General features: G+C 45.2%; 1 protein-coding gene across 1 annotated transcript; it reads left to right on the top strand.

Annotated features, from left to right (window-relative positions):
• The first annotated feature begins 8,031 nt into the window (after window positions 1–8,031).
• LOC125512688 (uncharacterized) lies at window positions 8,032–10,807 on the top strand. The gene is made up of 6 exons (XM_087527164.1): window positions 8,032–8,194; window positions 8,277–8,735; window positions 8,815–8,956; window positions 9,126–9,328; window positions 9,828–9,893; window positions 10,577–10,807. Exons 2-6 carry the CDS (start codon window positions 8,607–8,609, stop codon window positions 10,655–10,657), a joined length of 621 nt encoding a protein of 206 aa, XP_087383290.1. The 5' UTR covers window positions 8,032–8,194; window positions 8,277–8,606; the 3' UTR covers window positions 10,658–10,807.
• The last annotated feature ends 8,652 nt before the right edge of the window (window positions 10,808–19,459 follow it).

Below are 19,459 nucleotides of genomic sequence, written 5' to 3'. Positions count from 1 at the left end.
CTCAAGTATTATCCCCCACGATCTGATCGCAAGAACTTGATTTTTCTGTCACGTTGATTCTCAACCTCACTCTGAAATTCCTTGAACTTTTCAAAGGTCTCAGACTTGTGTTTCATTAAGTAGACATACCCATATCTACTCAAGTCATCAGTGAGGGTGAGAACATAACGATAGCCACCGCGAGCCTCACCACTCATTGGACCGCACACATCAGTATGTATGATTTCCAATAAGTTGGTTGCTCGCTCCATTGTTCCTGAGAACGGAGTCTTGGTCATTTTACCCATGAGGCATGGTTCGCATGTGTCAAATGATTCGTAATCAAGAGACTCCAAAAGTCCATCTGCATGGAGCTTCTTCATGCGTTTGACACCTATGTGACCAAGGCGGCAGTGCCACAAGTATGTGGGACTATCATTATCAACCTTACATCTTTTGGTATTCACACTATGAATATGTGTAACATTACACTCGAGATTCATTAAGAATAAACCATTCACTAGCGGAGCATGAACATAAAACATATCTCTCATATAAATAGAACAACCATTATTCTCGGATTTAAATGAGTAGCCATCTCGAATTAAACGAGATCCTGATAAAATGTTCATGCTCAAAGCTGGCACTAAATAACAATTATTGAGGTTTAAAACTAATCCCGTAGGTAAATGTAGAGGTAGCGTGCCGACGGTGATCACATCGACCTTGGAACCATTCCCGACGTGCATCGTCACCTCGTCCTTCGCCAGTCTCCGCTTATTCAGCAGCTCTTGCTTTGAGTTACAAATGTGAGCAACCGCACCGGTATCAAATACCCAGGAGCTACTACGAGTACTGGTAAGGTACACATCAATTACATGTATATCACATATACCTTTAGTGTTGCCGGCCTTCTTGTCCGCTATGTATTTCGGGCAGTTCCGCTTCCAGTGACCACTTCCCTTGCAATAAAAACACTCAGTCTCAGGCTTGGGTCCATTCCTTGACTTCTTCCCGGCAGCTTGCTTACCGGGCACGGCAACTACCTTGCCGTCCTTCTTGAAGTTCTTTTTACCCTTGACTTTCTTGAACTTAGTGGTTTTATTCACCATCAACACTTGATGTTCCTTTTTGATTTCCAGCTCCGCTGATTTCAGCATTGAATATACCTCAGGAATGGTCTTTTCCATTCCCTGCATATTGAAGTTCATCACAAAGCTCTTGTAGGTCGGTGGAAGTGACTGAAGGATTCTGTCAATGACCGCGTCATCCGGGAGATTAACTCCCAGCTGAGTCAAGCGGTTATGCAACCCAGACATTTTGAGTATGTTCTCACTGACAGAACTATTTTCCTCCATCTTACAACTGAAGAACTTGTCGGAGACTTCATATCTCTCGACCCGGGCATGAGCTTGGAAAACCATTTTCAGCTCCTCGAACATCTCATATGCTCCGTGTCGCTCAAAACGCTTTTGGAGCCCCGGTTCTAAGCTGTAAAGCATGCCGCACTGAACGAGGGAGTAATCAGCACCATGTGACTGCCAAACATTCATAACGTCTTGGTTCTCTGGGATGGGTGCGTCACCTAGCGATGCTTCTAGGACATAATCTTTCTTGGCAGCTATGAGGATGATCCTCAGGTTCCGGACCCAGTCCGTATAGTTGCTGCCATCATCTTTCAGCTTGGTTTTCTCTAGGAACGCGTTGAAGTTGAGGGCAACATTAGCGTGGGCCATTTGATCTACAAGACATAATGTAAAGATTTTAGACTAAGTTCATGATAATTAAGTTCATCTAATCAAATTATTCAATGAACTCCCACTCAGATAGACATCCCTGTAGTCATCTAAGTGAAACATGATCCGAGTCAACTAGGCCGTGTCCGATCATCACGTGAGACAGATTAGTCAACATCGGTGAACATCTTCATGTTGATCATATCTTCTATACGACTCATGCTCGACCTTTCGGTCTTCCGTGTTCCGAGGCCATGTCTGTACATGCTAGGCTCGTCAAGTCAACCTAAGTGTATTGCCTGTGTAAATTTGAGTTACACCCATTGTATTCGAACGTTAGAATCTATCACACCCGATCATCACGTGGTGCTTCGAAACAACGAATCTTCGCAACGGTGCATAGTTAGGGGGAACACTTTCTTGAAATTATTACGAGGGATCATCTTATTTAAGCTACCGTCGTTCTAAGCAAATAAGATGTAAAACATGATAAACATCACATGCAATCAAATAGTGACATGATATGGCCAATATCATTTGCTCCTTTTGATCTCCATCTTTGAGGCTCCATGATCATCGTTGTCACCGGCATGACACCATGATCTCCATCACCATGATCTCCATCATCGTGTCTTCTTGAAGTTGTCTCGTCATCTATTACTTCTACTACTATGGCTAACGCTTTAGCAATAAAGTAAAGTAATTACATGACGTTTATGTTGACACGCATGTCATAAATAAATTAAGACAACTCCTATGGCTCCTGCCGGTTGTCATACTCATCAACATGCAAGTCGTGATTCCTATTACAAGAACATGATCAATCTCATACATCACATATATCATTCATCACATCCTTTTGGCCATATCACATCACACGGCACATGCTGCAAAAACAAGTTAGACGTCCTCTAATTGTTGTTGCAAGTTTTTACGTGGCTGCTATAGGTTTCTAGCAAGAATGTTTCTTACCTACGCCAAAACCACAACGTGATATGCCAATTTCTATTTACCCTTCATAAGGACCCTTTTCATTGAATCCGATCTGACTAAAGTGGGAGAGACAGACACCCGCTAGCCACCTTATGCAACTAGTGCATGTCAGTCGGTGGAACCAGTCTCACGTAAGCGTACGTGTAAGGTCGGTCCGGGCCGATTCATCCCACGATGCCGCTGAATCAAGATAAGACTAGTAACGACAAGTAAATTGACAATATCGACGCCCACAACTGCTTTGTGTTCTACTCGTGCATAGAAACTATGCAGAGACCTAGCTCATGATGCCACTGTTGGGGAACGTAGCAGAATTTTAAAATTTTATACGCATCACCAAGATCAATCTATGGAGTCATCTAGCAACGAGGGAAATGAGAGTGCATCTAAATACCCTTGTAGATCGCGAGCGGAAGCGTTCAAGAGAACGGGGTTGATGGAGTCGTACTCGTCGTGATCCAAATCACCGATGACCTAGCGCCGAACGGACGGCACCTCCGCGTTCAACACATGTATGGTTGGGAAGACGTCTCCTCCAACTTGATCCAGCAAGGGGGAAGGAGAGGTTGATGGAGATCCAGCAGCACGACGGCGTGGTGGTGGAAGCAACGGTGATCTTGGCAGGGCTTCGCCAAGCTCAGGGAGAGGGAGAAGTGTCACGGGAGGGAGAGGGAGGTGCCAGGGGCTAGGGTGCGGCTGCCCTCCCTACCCCCACTATATATAGGACCCCTAGGGGGGCGCCGGCCCTAGGAGATGCAATCTCCAAGGGGGGTGGCGGCCAAGGGGGGTGGAGTGCCCCCAAGCCAAGTGGGGCACCCCCCCACCCCTAGGGTTTCCAACCCTAGGCGCAGGGGGAGGCCCATGGGGGGTGCACCAGCCCACTAGGGGCTGGTTCCCCTCCCACTTCAACCCATGGGGCCCTCTGGGATAGGTGGCCCCACCCGGTGGACCCCCGGGACCCTTCCGGTGGTCCCGGTACAATACCGACTACCCCCGAAACTTTCCTGATGGCCAAAACTTGACTTCCTATATATAAATCTTCACCTCCGAACCATTCCGGAACTCCTCGTGACGTCCGGGATCTCATCCGGGACTCCGAACAACTTTCGGGTTACTGTTACTAATATCTCAACAACCCTAGCGTCACCGAACCTTAAGTGTGTAGACCCTACGGGTTCGGGAGACACGCAGACATGACCGAGATGACTCTCCAGTCAATAACCAACAGCGGGATCTGGATACCCATGTTGGCTCCCACATGCTCCTCGATGATCTCATCGGATGAACCACGATGTCGAGGATTCAATCAATCCCGTATACAATTCCCTTTGTCAATCGGTACGTTACTTGCCCGAGACTCGATCGTCGGTATCCCAATACCTCATTCAATCTCGTTACCAGCAAGTCACTTTACTCATACCGTAATGCATGATCCCGTGATCAGCCACTTGATCACATTGAGCTCATTATGATGATGCATTACCGAGTGGGCCCAGAGATACTTCTCCATCATACGGAGTGACAAATCCCAATCTCGATTCGTGCCAACCCAACAGACACTTTCGGAGATACCCGTAGTGTACCTTTATAGTCACCCAGTTACGTTGTGACGTTTGGCACACCCAAAGCACTCCTATGGTATCCGGGAGTTGCACAATATCATGGTCTAAGGAAATGATACTTGACATTCGGAAAAGCTCTAGCAAACGAACTACACGATCTTTAAGCTATGCTTAGGATTGGGTGTTGTCCATCACATCATTCTCCTAATGATGTGATCCCGTTATCAATGACATCCAATGTCCATAGTCAAGAAACCATGACTATCTTTTGATCAACGAGCTAGTCAACTAGAGGCTCACTAGGTACGTGTTGTGGTCTATGTATTCACACATGTATTACGATTTCCGGATAACACAATTATAGCATGAATAATAGACAATTATCATGAACAAAGAAATATAATAATAATAACCATTTTATTATTGCCTCTAGGGCATATTTCCAACAATTTCTAGTTGTTAACGACCAATATAGATGGTCATAGCCTTATAAATTGTGGTGGGTTGCTATGACTATGCGCCACCTCATCAGTTTTTCCTATGTGTCATGTCCATGTGGCAGTTTTTGCCCTAGGTTATGAAGCAACCTATATTTCTGTCACTCCCAAAATTCCCAAAAAAATCTCATAAATTCTTTGGGTCATATCTTCGTCAAATATGTAAAAACCTTCCTTGCCTAGTTCAAAAATAATTCAAAAATATTCATTTTCCTATTCTGTTCAGAACAACAGTTTGTGAAGGAAGTACCACTTTGGCATGTCCAAATAGTATCCATTTTCTACAATGCTTTCCTATGCCCAAATAACCATCCTCCACCAAATGCTAGCTCAATCCATTCATTATTTTGAGCCTAGCTTCAACATTCGTAGTTATGTCCAGTGTGGTAGTTTGCAAAGCAAGTACCACCTAGGCTCCTCCTTTTGAGCTGAAAATTTGTGAAGACGGTCTTCTTAGTAACTGATCATCCACAACCAAAACTCACGCCCATTAGCCATGTACATTTCCCGTACCGCTAATCAAACACTTGGCTGCTAATTCATGTTTGAGCATCGATCGGTCTCCTCGTGAGAATCTTATGTTGTAATTTTCTTCCTAGAACCTACCTGGGGAGTCCCCAACCCGCTAGACATGCCTAGGCTACCCAGAACACATGGCAACACCATGGTCATGCGGTGACCACGCGGCGGGCACGCGAGTTTATGCACTCTAGAGTTGGGGCCTCGGCCACCGCCCAAACCTCGACGTATCGCCACCAAACCATGTATTTATGATTAAATAGGTACTTATGTAATTATAAATGATTTTTGGAAAAAATAAAAAGTAAACTTGCAAAACTTTTTACACCCAACCATTTGGTCAATTGTGCATTAAATATGGCTTAGCATTTTATAAAAATGATTTGGTCCAATTTTGCAACAACTATTTGGGAGGTCCTTCACAAAAAACCCTCCTTTTGGGCACTCGAAAAATGGAAAATGGTTTTTCCGTCCAAAGAAAATGAAAACTTCCTTAGGCAACATTGTTTGTCATTCCAATATGCACCCTTGTGCACAATATGAGATCATTTGAACAAACTATGCCATGAATGTGACCATAGGATTGATCATTTGGCTTGAAAGCCATGAATCTTCACGCATGATAGCTCATTTCTGATAACACTTTTTTAAAAGAATTGTCGTATTACAAGTTTATTATTTTTCCTGGTAACTTGGTCATATATAATGACACAATGCGAAGGTTTTCCAATTTTTTTTAGTTTTTTTATTTTTTTATGCCCGTTTCAAAATGCGGTCAAAACGGCGGGAATGACCGTTCGTAGGTAGTGGTTGAATCTTGGAATTTTTTTGGTGTTTCTATGATTAAATAGATACTTATGTACCTAAAACTGATTTTTGGAAAAAATAAAGAGCAAACTACAAGACAGCTACAGTTCAAATTTGACCCGCTTCCAACTGAATCGGCAGAATTTTGTCTTTTTCACGAGAGGTGGATCAAAACTTTTTACACCCAACCATTTGGTCAATTGTGCATTAAATATGGTCTAGTATTTTATAAAAATGATTTGATCCAATTTTGCAACAATTAATTGGGAGGTTCTTCACAAAAAACCCTCCTTTCGGGCACTCAGAAAATGGAAAATGAATTTTCCGTGCAAAGAAAATGAAAACTCCCTTAGGCAACATTGTTTGGAATTCCAAGATGCACCCTTGTGCACAATATGAGATCATTTGAATAAACTATGCCATGAATGTGGCCATAAGATTGATCATTTGGCTTGAAAGCCATGAATCTTCACGCATGATAGCTCGTTTCTGAGAACACTTCTTTAAAATAATCGTTGTATTACAAGTTTATTATTTTTCCCAGGAACTTGGCCACATATAATGACACAATGCGAAGGTTTCCCAATTTTTTGATTTTTTTTGAATTTTTTATGCCCGTTTCAAAATGTGGTCAAAACGGCGGGAATGACCGTTCCTAGCTAGTGGTTGAATCTTGGAATTTTTTTGGTGTTTCTCTGATTAAATAGATACTTATGTACCTAGAAATGATTTTTGGAAAAAGTAAAGAGCAAACAATAAGGTAGCTGCAGTTCAAATTTGACCCGCTTCCTACTGACTCGGCGGGAATTTGTCTTTTTCACCAGAGGTGGATCAAAAGTTTTCACGCCCAACCATTTTGTCAATTGTGCATTAAATATGGCCTAGTATTTTAGAAAATATATTTGGTCCAATTTTGCAACAGATACATGATAGGCCCTTCACAAAAAAGTCATTTTGGGCACTCAAAAAATGGAAAATGTTTTAAAAAACTCATTTCTCCTAACTCTTTTAAAAGACATTTTCTTATTTTGATTTGTCATTATTCCTGAAAACTAAGGTCAAATTGGATGACACATGAGAAGGTATTCCATTTTTATTTTTATTTTCCAGGTCATAAAATAGCCAATATGATTTAAAACTTTACTTTTAATCGATTACGACCAATTTAGATGGTCAAAATATCGTACTTACATACTGTGTTCTGATTGGTCCACGAGCATCTCACGCGGATCGTGCCTAATCACCGTCGGATGCTCCTGGATCCAACGGCCCGCGTGTCTCACCCACGCACCCAACCCACAATGCGCACTCCTCTCTCGCGAACCCCACCCAACCCCTTGTGCCCTCCTCTCTCTCTCTCGAACCCTAGCGCTCCACTCCTCCCTGGCCGCCGCCACCTCCGGCGCCCTCTGTCCGGCGAGATCCCCTCCAACCCACGTCTCCATGACTCATCCTCCTCTCTGGATCGATCACCCCCAACCCACGACTCCTCCTCTCTGGATCGATCACCCCCAACCCACGACTCCTCCTCCTCTCTAGATCGATCCGCAACTGCTTCCAACCCAGCCGCCGCCGTAGACCTTCCCCAATCCCGGCCTCCTACACGCCGAGCCGAGACGTACCCCTTCCTGCTCGATGGCTAACCCCTCCATGGAGGCCGGCGGCGGGGTGACGTTGGCGGAGAGGGTCCGCGGCGTCGGGGCCCAGATCCGCAACCGCTTCTGCATCGGGGCACCTTCTTCCGTGTCGACGCCTACGAGAACGTGCTCTACCTCCACACCGACACCGCCTCGCCCCTCGCCTGGGACATCCACCACTGGTTCCCCTGCGCCAGTAAGAAGGATTTTACTACATGTTCCTTGCTGTTTCATGAATCCACCACATGGTTTTGAACTCTGACGAATGGTGGATGGATGCTGGGTTTTCGTCGATCTGCAGGGGGAGGGAGGACGGTCCCGAGCAACCTGTGGATCATGCAGCTGCAGGCGTCCAGGAAGAAGCACAACAAGCTCGAGTTCTTCGTCCCCTGGTGGGATCTGCAGCTCGGCATCTCCGTCAACCAGTTCCTCTCCATCTTTGCTTCCAAGAATCCTGACTTTAGGTGACCTCCTGTCTGACGCCCTTTGCTGACCCCAAACAGTTTTCAGGTGAACTGACGGATTGTTCTGAAACTGTACATGCAGGAACAGAGCGTTCGCGTTCCTGTTCGCCGACGGGGCCAACGAGGAGCTCAGCTCGCTGCAGGCCGTCGTGTTCACCGGCTAGTCCGTCCCCTGTACCTCCAGGCAGGGCAGGTTCAGGGCTAGTGTTACTCACCGATCTGCATCTTTCAGCGTGTCTTCCATGATCTTGCCTCCGTTTTCCAATGGTACGGCTTCAGGCTCCTCCCCAGTATTTCATTGTGCTGTTTCTTCAGTGCTCACTAGTTGCTAGTGTTCGACTGCTACCAGTGGGTTAAGATTAGTCTTTTATAATTGTTTTCTTGAGGATGAGTCACTGGGGCTGTTCAGGCAATGACTCCAAATTATATGTGTTTTGTTGAGGTTCGGGTGGTGGACGGAGATCTGCATGAGGTGCTTGGACGGCAGATCATCCCGGAGCTCCGGGGCCGCCTTGCCCTATCCTGCAGCTACAGCAGCAAGGTACATGAACTAAACAGAAGTAAAATTACTCCTATTTTTGAACGTGGACGCAGCGAGTCAGATGTGAAATGGGTTGCAGGTGTGGCTGGTCGGCGACAGGCTGACAGCGCGGGAGCAGGAGAAGGCGGAGCTGGGTTGCAATAGAATCCCAACAGGACCGACGCTGAAGGACCTGGACATGTGCTTCTTGACATTCCATTGCTTGGCAACACCTTCCAAGGGTAAAAACACCAGCACCCGTACCCTGTTTCTAGCGCCATACGAAATGGGGAATTTATTATTTTGCCTTCTGCTTACACAACACCATTATTATAGACGTGACCTGTACATTCCAATCCTCCTCCATTGCTTCATATGACGCTAACTAAACCCTCTTGTTTCAACTTGCAGATAGCCATCCCACCACACCAGCATGCCCCGGCTTCGAGGGAATCGGCCACTTCACCACCGCAACGAGCAGGCTTTCCCCGCCCGCCTTTGGGTTGGCATCCTACAAGCTCCGCGGCTCCCTGTGGGCGTCCAACGGTGCCCCGGAGCAGGAGAGTGTCACGTCGCTGATGCAGGAGGCGGACAACTGGCTCCGCTGCGTACAGGTAGACCACCCGGACTTCCGGTTCTTCGTGTCCCACTTCGGCGTGACGTGGAGATGACTGCTCTGTTGTAAATTTCCTTTTTGTGTCTGTGTTAGTTATATGATGATGACTGTGTGTTGCCAAGTCTGAACTCAGCTGGCTGTGCGTTGAGCACAAGTCTGTTCTCTATGGCACATAGTGCAGCGCCCCTCTGCCGTGGGGGTTGTATCAGTTAAAAAAGGCCTGCCTGTATTGCGGGCTTTGACTGCAATTTCTTTGGTAGACAAGCATAGATATCTGACAATACCAACAAGCATGCCATGCATTGTTCAAGCTTGATTATCCACCCCAGTCTAGCTAGCAGATCATCTAAGGTTATGCTAGGTTGGTTGGTTCAATGACATCGAGGAGAGAAATAGAAATAGGAAGAATAGGGGAAGAATGAGGGAATAGGTTCTGTTTTTGTTCTGTCTTTTTTCTCTTCCCGATCTAAACATGTTGAAGGTTCTGTTTTGTGCAGGTTGCTCTCATGAGGAAAAGTTGCCGCTACAGGACGCCCTCCTCCTCTCCTCCACCCCCTGACATGGTGAGCTCCACCCCTCCTTCTACCCCTTGTAGATCTGATATGAAGTGGGCATTAGTTGCAATTGTTATGGCCACAACATAGCAGAATTGTATTGGTTCAGTTTTTATGCATAATTCGATTGTGACTGTGTTGTTTGATGCTGCTTGCCTCATCTATTTTTCATGTCTTGTGTGAAATCTGTACCCTACTAGAAGATGCCACCATCAAGTTAATAATAACACTAATGATCATTTGATTCTAGTCTAGAGATACAAATAACATTAGTTAGGTCCATGGATACATGGATGAACACACACAGCTAGCAGCCTAGCAGTGTTAGCAAAGGATGTCAGTACAATGTTTATGGCATTCATTTATATTGAAACAAATAGTAACTAACTGTCAAGGGCATTTTATTGTGGAGCTCCATGAACTTTTTTGGTCGATTGGTTGTACAAGTTCCTGAAGAACAAATCATACAACCATTATCTTGTTGATTGATGCAGTTTCTCACCTTTTTGCTGCTGATGTTTAGTTCCTTGCTTGATTCTGGATACTATTAAGTTGAAATAAAATTGTATGAGAAAATGATCACTAAACTAAGGAGGCTTAACCTGATAATAACTTATTTTACGTTAATAGCCTACAATGTTGTCCTGGAGTTTATTGTCCAAAATAATACCTCTACTTGTTGTGTCCTTCAGGAATGCGTATCCTTCAGGACAACTCAAGCCCCTCCTCCTCTCCTGTACATGAATGTGAGATGCTGCGCAGGCAAGATCTGAGCCAAATGGCATATTGTAATCTTTTTATTGCTAGTTTTTATGTACGATGTCATGAAGATGTACGTTTGAAATGTTGCTTTGATAGCAAAATTGTATTCCTGTGTACATGCTGCTTTGACAGCAAAATTATGAAAATTTCTCAACAATATATATGGGCAAAATTGTATTCTTGTGTACTCTGCCTGAAAAGGCTACAGCCAACTGATGATGTTACTAGAACGTGACAACTGGGACCCATCTGACTAGTGGACCCTTCTTTTGGGAAAAAAAGAAAAACTAAATTCGTTTAGACAAAAAGGCCACAACCCAACAATAAAAAGGCTGCAATATTGGGCTTGGCCCATGAACCCAACCAAAAATTGACAGACAGAAAAAAACACAAATAGGATGAATTGTTGGGCTAGGCCCATGTAGAAAATCGAATTGGACCGGGCTGATTCTTGTGCCACATCAGATTGCCACGTCGGATGCCTACGTGGCCTGGGGAGGCTAGTGACCAAAACAAAACAATAGGCATATTTTGGTCAAAAACGTCTACGACCTGCTCACAGAGAAGGTCGTTAGTTTCAGTTTACGACCGCCAGCTTTTGACCTTCTGTTTTTGTCACAAAAAGGTCACAAATTAAAAACTATGACCTTTCAGTGACCAATAGTGGAGGTCACAAGATAGCATATTTCTTGTAGTGTTCCTTGTCTTTTCTTTTTCTCGGTTTGGTAGACATGTCCTTCACATAGAAAACCTGCGCCACATCATCGGCTAGGACGAACGGTTCGTCTGTGTACCCAAGATTGTTCAGATCCACTGTTGTCATTCCGTACTGTGGGTCTACCTGTACCCCGCCTCCTAACAGATTGACCCATTTGCACTTAAACAAAGGGACCTTAAAATCATGTACGTAGTAAAGTTCCCGTATGTCCACTATGTAACCATAATGTGTGTCCTTTCCCCTATTGGTTGTTGCATCAAAGCGGACACCGCTGTTTTGGTTGGTGCTCTTTTGATCTTGGGCGATCGTGTAAAATGTATTCTCATTTATCTCGTATCCTTTGTAAGTTAATGCAGTCGAAGATGGTCCCCTGGACAACAAGTACAACTCATCAGAAACAGTGTTGTCACCTCTGAGACGTGTTTCCAACCAACTGCCGAAAGTCCGGATGTGTTCACATGTAATCCAGTCGTCACACTGCTCTGGGTGTTTGGAGTGCAGACTGTTCTTGTGTTCATCGACATACGGGGTCACCAAGGTAGAGTTATGTAGAACAGTGTAGTGTGCTTGAGACCAAGAATTCCCGTCCCTACATATTATTGAGTCCCCTCCAAGCGTTCCTTTCCAGTCAGCCTCCCCTCATACCGCGACTGAGGGAGACCAATCTTCTTAAGGCCAGGAATGAAGTCAACACAAAACCCAATGACATCCTCTGTTTGATGGCCCATGGAGATGCTTCCTTTTGGCCTAGCGTCGTTACGAACATATTTCTTTAGGACTCCCATGAACCTCTCAAAGGGGAACATATTGTGTAGAAATACGGGGCCCAGAATGACAATCTCGTCGACTAGATGAACTAGGACGTGTGTCATGATATTGAAGAAGGATGGTGGGAACACCAGCTAGAAACTGACAAGACATTGCGCCACATCACACCTTAGCCTTGGTAGGATTTCTGAATCGATCACCTTCTGAGAGATTGCATTGAGGAATGCACATAGCTTCACAATGGCTAATCGAAATTTTCCAGTAGAAGCCCCCTCAATGCAACCGGAAGCAGTTGCGTCATAATCACGTCGCAGTCATGAGACTTTAGGTTAAGAAACTTTTTCTTGGCCATATTTATTATTCCCTTTATATTCGACGAGAAGTCAGACGGGACCTTCATACTGAGCAGGCATTCAAAGAAGATTTCCTTCTCTTCTTTGGTAAGAGCGTAGCTGGTAGGACCTTCATAATGCTTTGGAGGCATGCGGTCTTTTTTGTGCAATTGTTGTAGGTCCTCCCGTGCCTCCGGTGTATCTTTTGTCTTCCCATACACGCCCAAGAAGCCTAGCAGGCTCACGCAAAGGTTCTTCATCACGTGCATCACGACGATTGAAGAGCGGACCTCTAGGTATTTCCAGTAGGGTAGGTCCCAAAATATAGATTTCTTCTTCCACATGGGTGCGCGTCCCTCAGCGGAACAGATAGTCCGCCGGGACCCTTTCCAAAGATTACGTGTAAATCATTGACCATAGCAAGTACGTGATCACCGGTACGCATGGCGGGCTTCTTCCGGTGATCTGCCTCGCCTTTGAAATGCTTGCCTTTCTTTCGACATTGAAGGTTGGTCGGAAGAAATCGATGATGCCCCAGGTACACATTCTTCCTGCATTTTTCTAGGTATATACTTTCGATGTCAGCTAAACAATGCGTGCATGCATGGTATCCCTTGTTTCTCTGTCCTGGAAGGTTATTGAGAGCAGGCCAATCATTGATGGTTACAAACAGCAACGCATGCAGGTTAAATTCCTCCTGTTTGTGCTCATCCCACACACGTACACCGTTTCCATTCCATAGATGTAAAAGTTCTTCAACTAATGGCCTTAGGTACACATCAATGTCGTTGTCGGGTTGCTTAGGGCCTTGGATGAGAACTGGCATCATAATGAACTTCCGCTTCATGCACATCCAAGGAGGAAGGTTATACATACATAGAGTCAGGGCCAGGTGTTGTGATTGCTGCTCTGCTCCCCAAAAGGATTAATGCCATTCACGTTTAAACCAAACCATACATTCCTTGGGTCACCTGCAAACTCAGCCCGGTACTTTCTCTCGATTTTTCTCCACTGCGACCCGTCAACGGGTGCTCTCAACTTCCGTCTTTCTGACGGTCCTATCTGTGCCATCACATCCACTTGGCATGCTCTTTGTTTATGAATAGACGTTTCAACCATGGTATTATAGGAGCATACCACATCACCTTCGCAGGAACCCTCTTCCTGGGGGGCTCACCATCAACATCATCAGGGTTATCTCGTCTGATCTTATATCGCAATGCACCACATACCGAGCATGCGTTCAAATCCTCATATGCACTGCGGTAGAGGATGCAGTCATTAGGGCATGCATGTATCTTCTGCACCTCCAATCCTAGAGGGCATATAACCTTCTTTGCTTCGTATGTATTGTCGGGCAATTTGTTATCCGTTGGAAGCTTCTTCTTCAATATTTTCAGTAGCTTCTCAAACCCTTTGTCAGGCACAACATTCTCTGCCTTCCACTGCAGCAATTCTAGTACGGTAGCGAGCTTTATGTTGAAATCTTCTCAATTGGGGTACAACCCTTTTTTGTGATCCTCTAACATGCGATCGAACTTCAGCTTCTCATTTTGACTTTCGCACTGTCTCCTTGCATCAACAATGACCCGGCGGAGATCATCATTGGGCACATCATCTGGTTTCTCTTGATCTTCAGCTTCCCCCGTTGCAGCACCACCGTATTCAGGGGGCACATAGTTGTCATCGTCCTCTTCTTCTTCGCTGTCTTCCATCATAACCCCTATTTCTCCGTGCTTTGTCCAGACATTATAGTGTGGCATGAAACCCTTATAAAGCAGGTGGGTGTGAAGGATTTTTCGGTCAGAGTAAGACTTCGTATTCCCACATATAGGGCATGGACATCACATAAAACCATTCTGCTTGTTTGCCTCAGCCACTTCGAGAAAATTATGCACACCCTTAATGTACTCGGAGGTGTCACCGTGCATCCATTATTAGTTCATCTGCGTGCATTATATATAATTAAGTGTGTCAAAAACCATTACAGAACATCATGAATAGATAAGTGACCAATTAATAGAAGTTCATCATCACATTAAAACCAAAGTACACACATAGTTCTCACTGAACAACATATAGCTCTCCAGAGCATCTAATTAAACCATACATTGAAATTATGTAAAACATTTCAATGCAACAACAAATGCGATCATAATCGCAACCAAGGTAACAATTGATCCAACGGCATAATGATACCAAGCCTCGGTATGAATGGCATAATTTCGAATCTTTCTAATCTTCAAACGCATTGCATCCATATTGATCTTTTGATCATCGACGACATCCGCAACATGCAACTCCAATATCATCTTCTCCTCCTCAATTTTTTTTATTTTTTACTTCAATTAATTGTTTTCTTCTTCAACTAAATTTAACCTCTCAACAATAGGGTCGGTTGGAATTTCCGGTTCACATACCTCTTAGATAAATAAAATCTATGTCACATTGGTCGGCATAATTGTCATAAACAATAAATGAACCAAATAGTTATAAACGATAATATATACCACATTCGAATTATAGACAGGACGAGGGCCGATGGGGGCGGATACCAAAACCATCGCACTATATAATAACAAGCAAGAATAAAAGTAAGAAAATTAGACAAGTATCTATCTAATCATACAAGTAAGAATTTTTTTTTTCTTTTAGAAAGAAGATAAGAACAAGAGGCTCACCACGGTGGTGCCGGCAACGAGATCGGCGCGGGCGATCGACGACGCTGAAGACAGGGACGGGACTTGATGGACCACTAACACTAGACAAATCTCGAGGAAAATGGAGATTGGAGTTTGAGCTTCGAGCAGAGAAAGCTTAACTAGTGTGGCTCGGGCATTTCATCGAACACCTCATGTGCATAGGAGGTGATCTAGAGCACCACAAAGTTCTCCCCTCGCTGGCCAGAAAAATGGAGCAGTGGATTGCTCTGCTCACGAGCGAGGGGTATATATAGCCACCTCATTGGTCTCGGTTCGTGGCTGGAACCGGGACGAAAGGCCACCCTTTGGTCCCGGTTCCAGCCATGAACCAGGACCAATGGATGTGGGCCAGGAGCGAGGACCATTGGTCCCGGTTCATGCCTGGAACGGGGACAAAAGGGTCCAGACGAACCGGGACCAATGCCCCACCAGGCCCGGCCGGGCCCCTAGGCTCACGAACCGGGACATATGCCCCCATTGGTCCCGGTTCATGACTGAACTGGGACTAATGGGCTAGCCAGGCCTAAACCAAAGCCCTGTTATCTACTAGTGATGGGCCAAAAGCGGTGTTGCTGCCTAAGCGGTTGCCCCACACCCGCGAATCACATGCGGATGCCTACTCAAGGTACCCACAGTCCCATTTTCTACTTAAGCTAAACAATTATCTAGAATTCTACATCCAAAGTCCTGAAAGTTGTATATGCCAAAATATATCATATAATTGCAATACGAGACTACTCAAACGGCATAGATCTAATCACATGAATGGCCAACTCTTCACCCAGAGTTTCGATGCGGACTGCGGAGTCGCGTATTGTTTCTTGATGAGCTGGCCTTCGGGCTGATAGGCCCAATCAACCATATTGCTCTGGTTTTTTTCCACTTGAGTAGCGTCCACTTAGGACAGCCCGAGATCTGACGGCCATAGATCACCCAGAAGCGAAATCGAACGGCTGAGACGATTGGTGGCGTGAGAGGGCAGGGATTTGGTGCAGTTTTACTGTCCTAAAATGTCCAGAGCTTCAGATATTATAATCCCACACAAATACTGCAAGTACGTACAAAAGAATTGATGATTTAGGCCAAAACAGCAGTAGAGATGTGCTGCTAAGGCTTGATGTCAGTATGTCACACAAATAACTTAACTTAAAAACCAAGTTGGATTATAACATGTTGCATCATAGGTCATAATCCAAGTTACTGTGAAAACAACTGCTATTGCTATGAGGTGTCGGTTTCCATGGGACGCACGCACGCAACAAGCCTCAGACAGCAAAGGCAGTCCTGTAGTGTGAAGGATTGTGCATAAGATCAGGAAGGTTGAAGGAGGCACATATTGATATGATCCAACAATGGTCTTATTTCCAAGTGTCTATCTCTAGGTATGAGGCATCATCGTCAGTGCCAAGATAGTTAAAAGTAATATTGATGCTACAGTGTTCTATTGATGATCAAATGATGGGCGTGGGGTGGTGATTGCGTATCCACGATGGTGATGTCCTGGATCGCTTTGACCGCACTCTTCAAGGCGTCACCATCCCAGAACTGGCTCAAGCAATAGCGGATTGACCATGCCCAGAACAACTGATTTGCTCTAAAAACACTACAAGTAATCCATCTAGCAACATAAATCTGCAACGAGCCCAATGTTAAGAACAAGAGAAACCAGATGCTTCTACAAAGAAGCTCAAATCACAAAGCATCAATGTGGCAAGGATGATAACACCAAGCAAAACATCCGCTTCACGATAATGATTCAATTTGACAAGCGATGACCACTGATCACAATAGGCTTTTTTGTTCCCGCAAACATAACCACTGACCGAAGATGTTCACCGACAGGTCAAAAATGATGCATTTGTCACCATCCGACTGCTTATTCTTCTCTTCAAACTTTTAGCATGCGATGTCAAATCCTGCAATGAACAACAGAACGAATAGTTCAGTATATTTTTATTTATTTATTGGAAAAGGAGGATGTACCCCGGCCTCTGCATCTAGACGATGCATGTAGTCATATTATTAATTATTCAAAAAGGGCGAAGTATCCGATGAAAATAGGTATTCAGTGAAAATCTAAAAATTCATGCGTGGTCCCTCAGATCTATAATGAACACCATTGATTAAAGGTGGGATCTTTAACCCTCCACTTAAGTGCAATTAGCAGATAACTCCCTATTCACTCGGTGATTAGCCAAAATCATCTCGGAATTTTCTAACTCCGACCTAAGTCTCCCCGTCACATGGGTTGCTGCCACGGGAATGCCATGGCGCCTCTGAGATTTCCTGCAGCAGCGAGGCCCGAGGCGAGGCGGCCACAACCGGCAAAGATGCGGGCGCTCACTCTGTAGCTCTCATTGGCGGGTAGGGCTCCCGAGGTGTAGACACGGAGACGCCATCCGGGGAAGACGAGGATGTCCGCGGTGTTCACACTACAGAGGAGCAGAGGCAAGGACGCCGCCCAGGGAAGACGAGGATGTCCCAGCGGAGGAGTGGACGTGCGTAGGTGACGCGCAAGCCGGCCGCACCAGCCAGCGGGGTGAAGTAGAGCGGCGCGATACTAACGGTGCCTCCGGGCTATTGCACCGTGTTGACGCTGGGTGTGACTTGCACGGTCGCCGCATAGTGGCATCCGGATGGGTCGGCCTCACGCGGCAATACGGGGGACGGGGGCCGCCCCTGTGCTATCTGAAGAATTGTACAGTACAAATGTTCTGCCACTGTTGTTATTTGAAGAATTGTAGTTGTCTGAAGAAACGGTCAGAAGAACCTCTGTTATTTGAAGAATTGTACAAATGTTCTGCCTATAGCTTTACAATGGTGATGAACATACTGGAAAACCTGAAGGACCTCCCTGCAGATTGTGTCATGAGCGCAAGAGACATCAACGCACTGTGTAGTCGTTTTCCTAACTGCATGCTCCAGCTCGCTCGTACATGAATTAACATAGTGCACTAATTTAGCTGCACTAGCTCGGTTATCAGGGCTTTGTAATGTTTTGCTAGGCTTGACCCTCCGTTTATTTCTAGCCTTGCTTCTAAATATTGACCCAATGACATCCTCTGTTTGATGGCCCATGGAGATGCTTCCTTCTAGCCTAGCGCGGTTACGAACATATTTCTTTAGGACTCCCATGAACCTCTCAAAGGGGAACATATTGTGTAGAAATACGAGGCCAAGAATGACAATCTCGTCGACTAGATGAACTAGGACGCGTGTCATGATATTGAAGAATGATGGTGGGAACACCAGCTAGAAACTGACAAGACATTGCGCCACATCACACCTTAGCCTTGGTAGGATTTCTGGATCGATCACCTTCTGAGAGATTGCATTGAGGAATGCACATAGCTTCACAATGGCTAATCGAAATTTTCCAGTAGAAGCCCCCTCAATGCAACCGGAAGCAGATGCATCATAATCACGTGGCAGTCATGAGACTTTAGGTTAAGAAACTTTTTCTCGGCCATATTTATTATTCCCTTTATATTTGACGAGAAGTCGGACGGGGACCTTCATACTGAGCAGGCATTCAAAGAAGATTTCCTTCTCTTCTTTGGTAAGAGCATAGCTGGTAGGACCTTCATAATGCTTTGGAGGCATGCTGTCTTTTTTGTGCAAACGTTGCAGGTCCTCCCGTGCCTCCGGTGTATATTTTGTCTTCCCATACACACCCAAGAAGCCTAGCAGGCTCACGCAAAAGTTCTTCGTCATGTGCATCACGTCGATTGAAGAGCGGACCTCTAGGTATTTCCAGTAGGGTAGGTCCCAAAATATAGATTTCTTCTTCCACATGGGTGCGCGTCCCTCAGCGGAACAGATAGTCCGCCGGGACCCTTTCCAAAGATTACATGTAAATCATTGACCATAGCAAGTACGTGATCACCGGTATGCATGGCGGGTTTCTTTCGGTGATCTGCCTCGCCTTTGAAATGCTTGCCTTTCTTTCGACATTGATGGTTGGTTGGAAGAAATCGATGATGCCCCAGGTACACATTCTTCCTGCATTTGTCCAGGTATATACTTTCGATGTCAGCTAAACAATGCGTGCATGCGTGGTATCCCTTGTTTCTCTGTCCTGGAAGTTTATTGAGAGCAGGCCAATCATTGATGGTTACAAACAGCAACGCATGCAGGTTAAATTCCTCCTGTTTGTGCTCATCCCACACACGTACACCGTTTCCATTGCACAGTTGTAAAAGTTCTTCAACTAATGGCCTTAAGTACACATCAATGTCGTTGTCGGGTTGCTTAGGGCCTTGGATGAGAACTGGCATCATAATGAACTTCCGC

The sequence above is a fragment of the Triticum urartu genome, chromosome 6A (assembly GCF_056163025.1).
Source record: "Triticum urartu cultivar PI428250 chromosome 6A, HENAU_Tu73, whole genome shotgun sequence".
In the NCBI taxonomy this organism is placed as follows: domain Eukaryota; kingdom Viridiplantae; phylum Streptophyta; class Magnoliopsida; order Poales; family Poaceae; genus Triticum; species Triticum urartu.
This window is presented reverse-complemented; position numbering and strand designations above follow the sequence as displayed.

Bases quoted from the DNA above. Each gene is read 5' to 3' on its own strand.
- LOC125512688 (XM_087527164.1), top strand. From the start codon at position 8,607: ATGACTCCAAATTATATGTGTTTTGTTGAGGTTCGGGTGGTGGACGGA. The intron at 8,736-8,814 runs GTACATGAACTA...AATGGGTTGCAG, and splicing joins CCTGCAGCTACAGCAGCAAG to GTGTGGCTGGTCGGCGACAG. The intron at 9,894-10,576 runs GTGAGCTCCACC...TGTGTCCTTCAG, and splicing joins CTCCTCCACCCCCTGACATG to GAATGCGTATCCTTCAGGAC.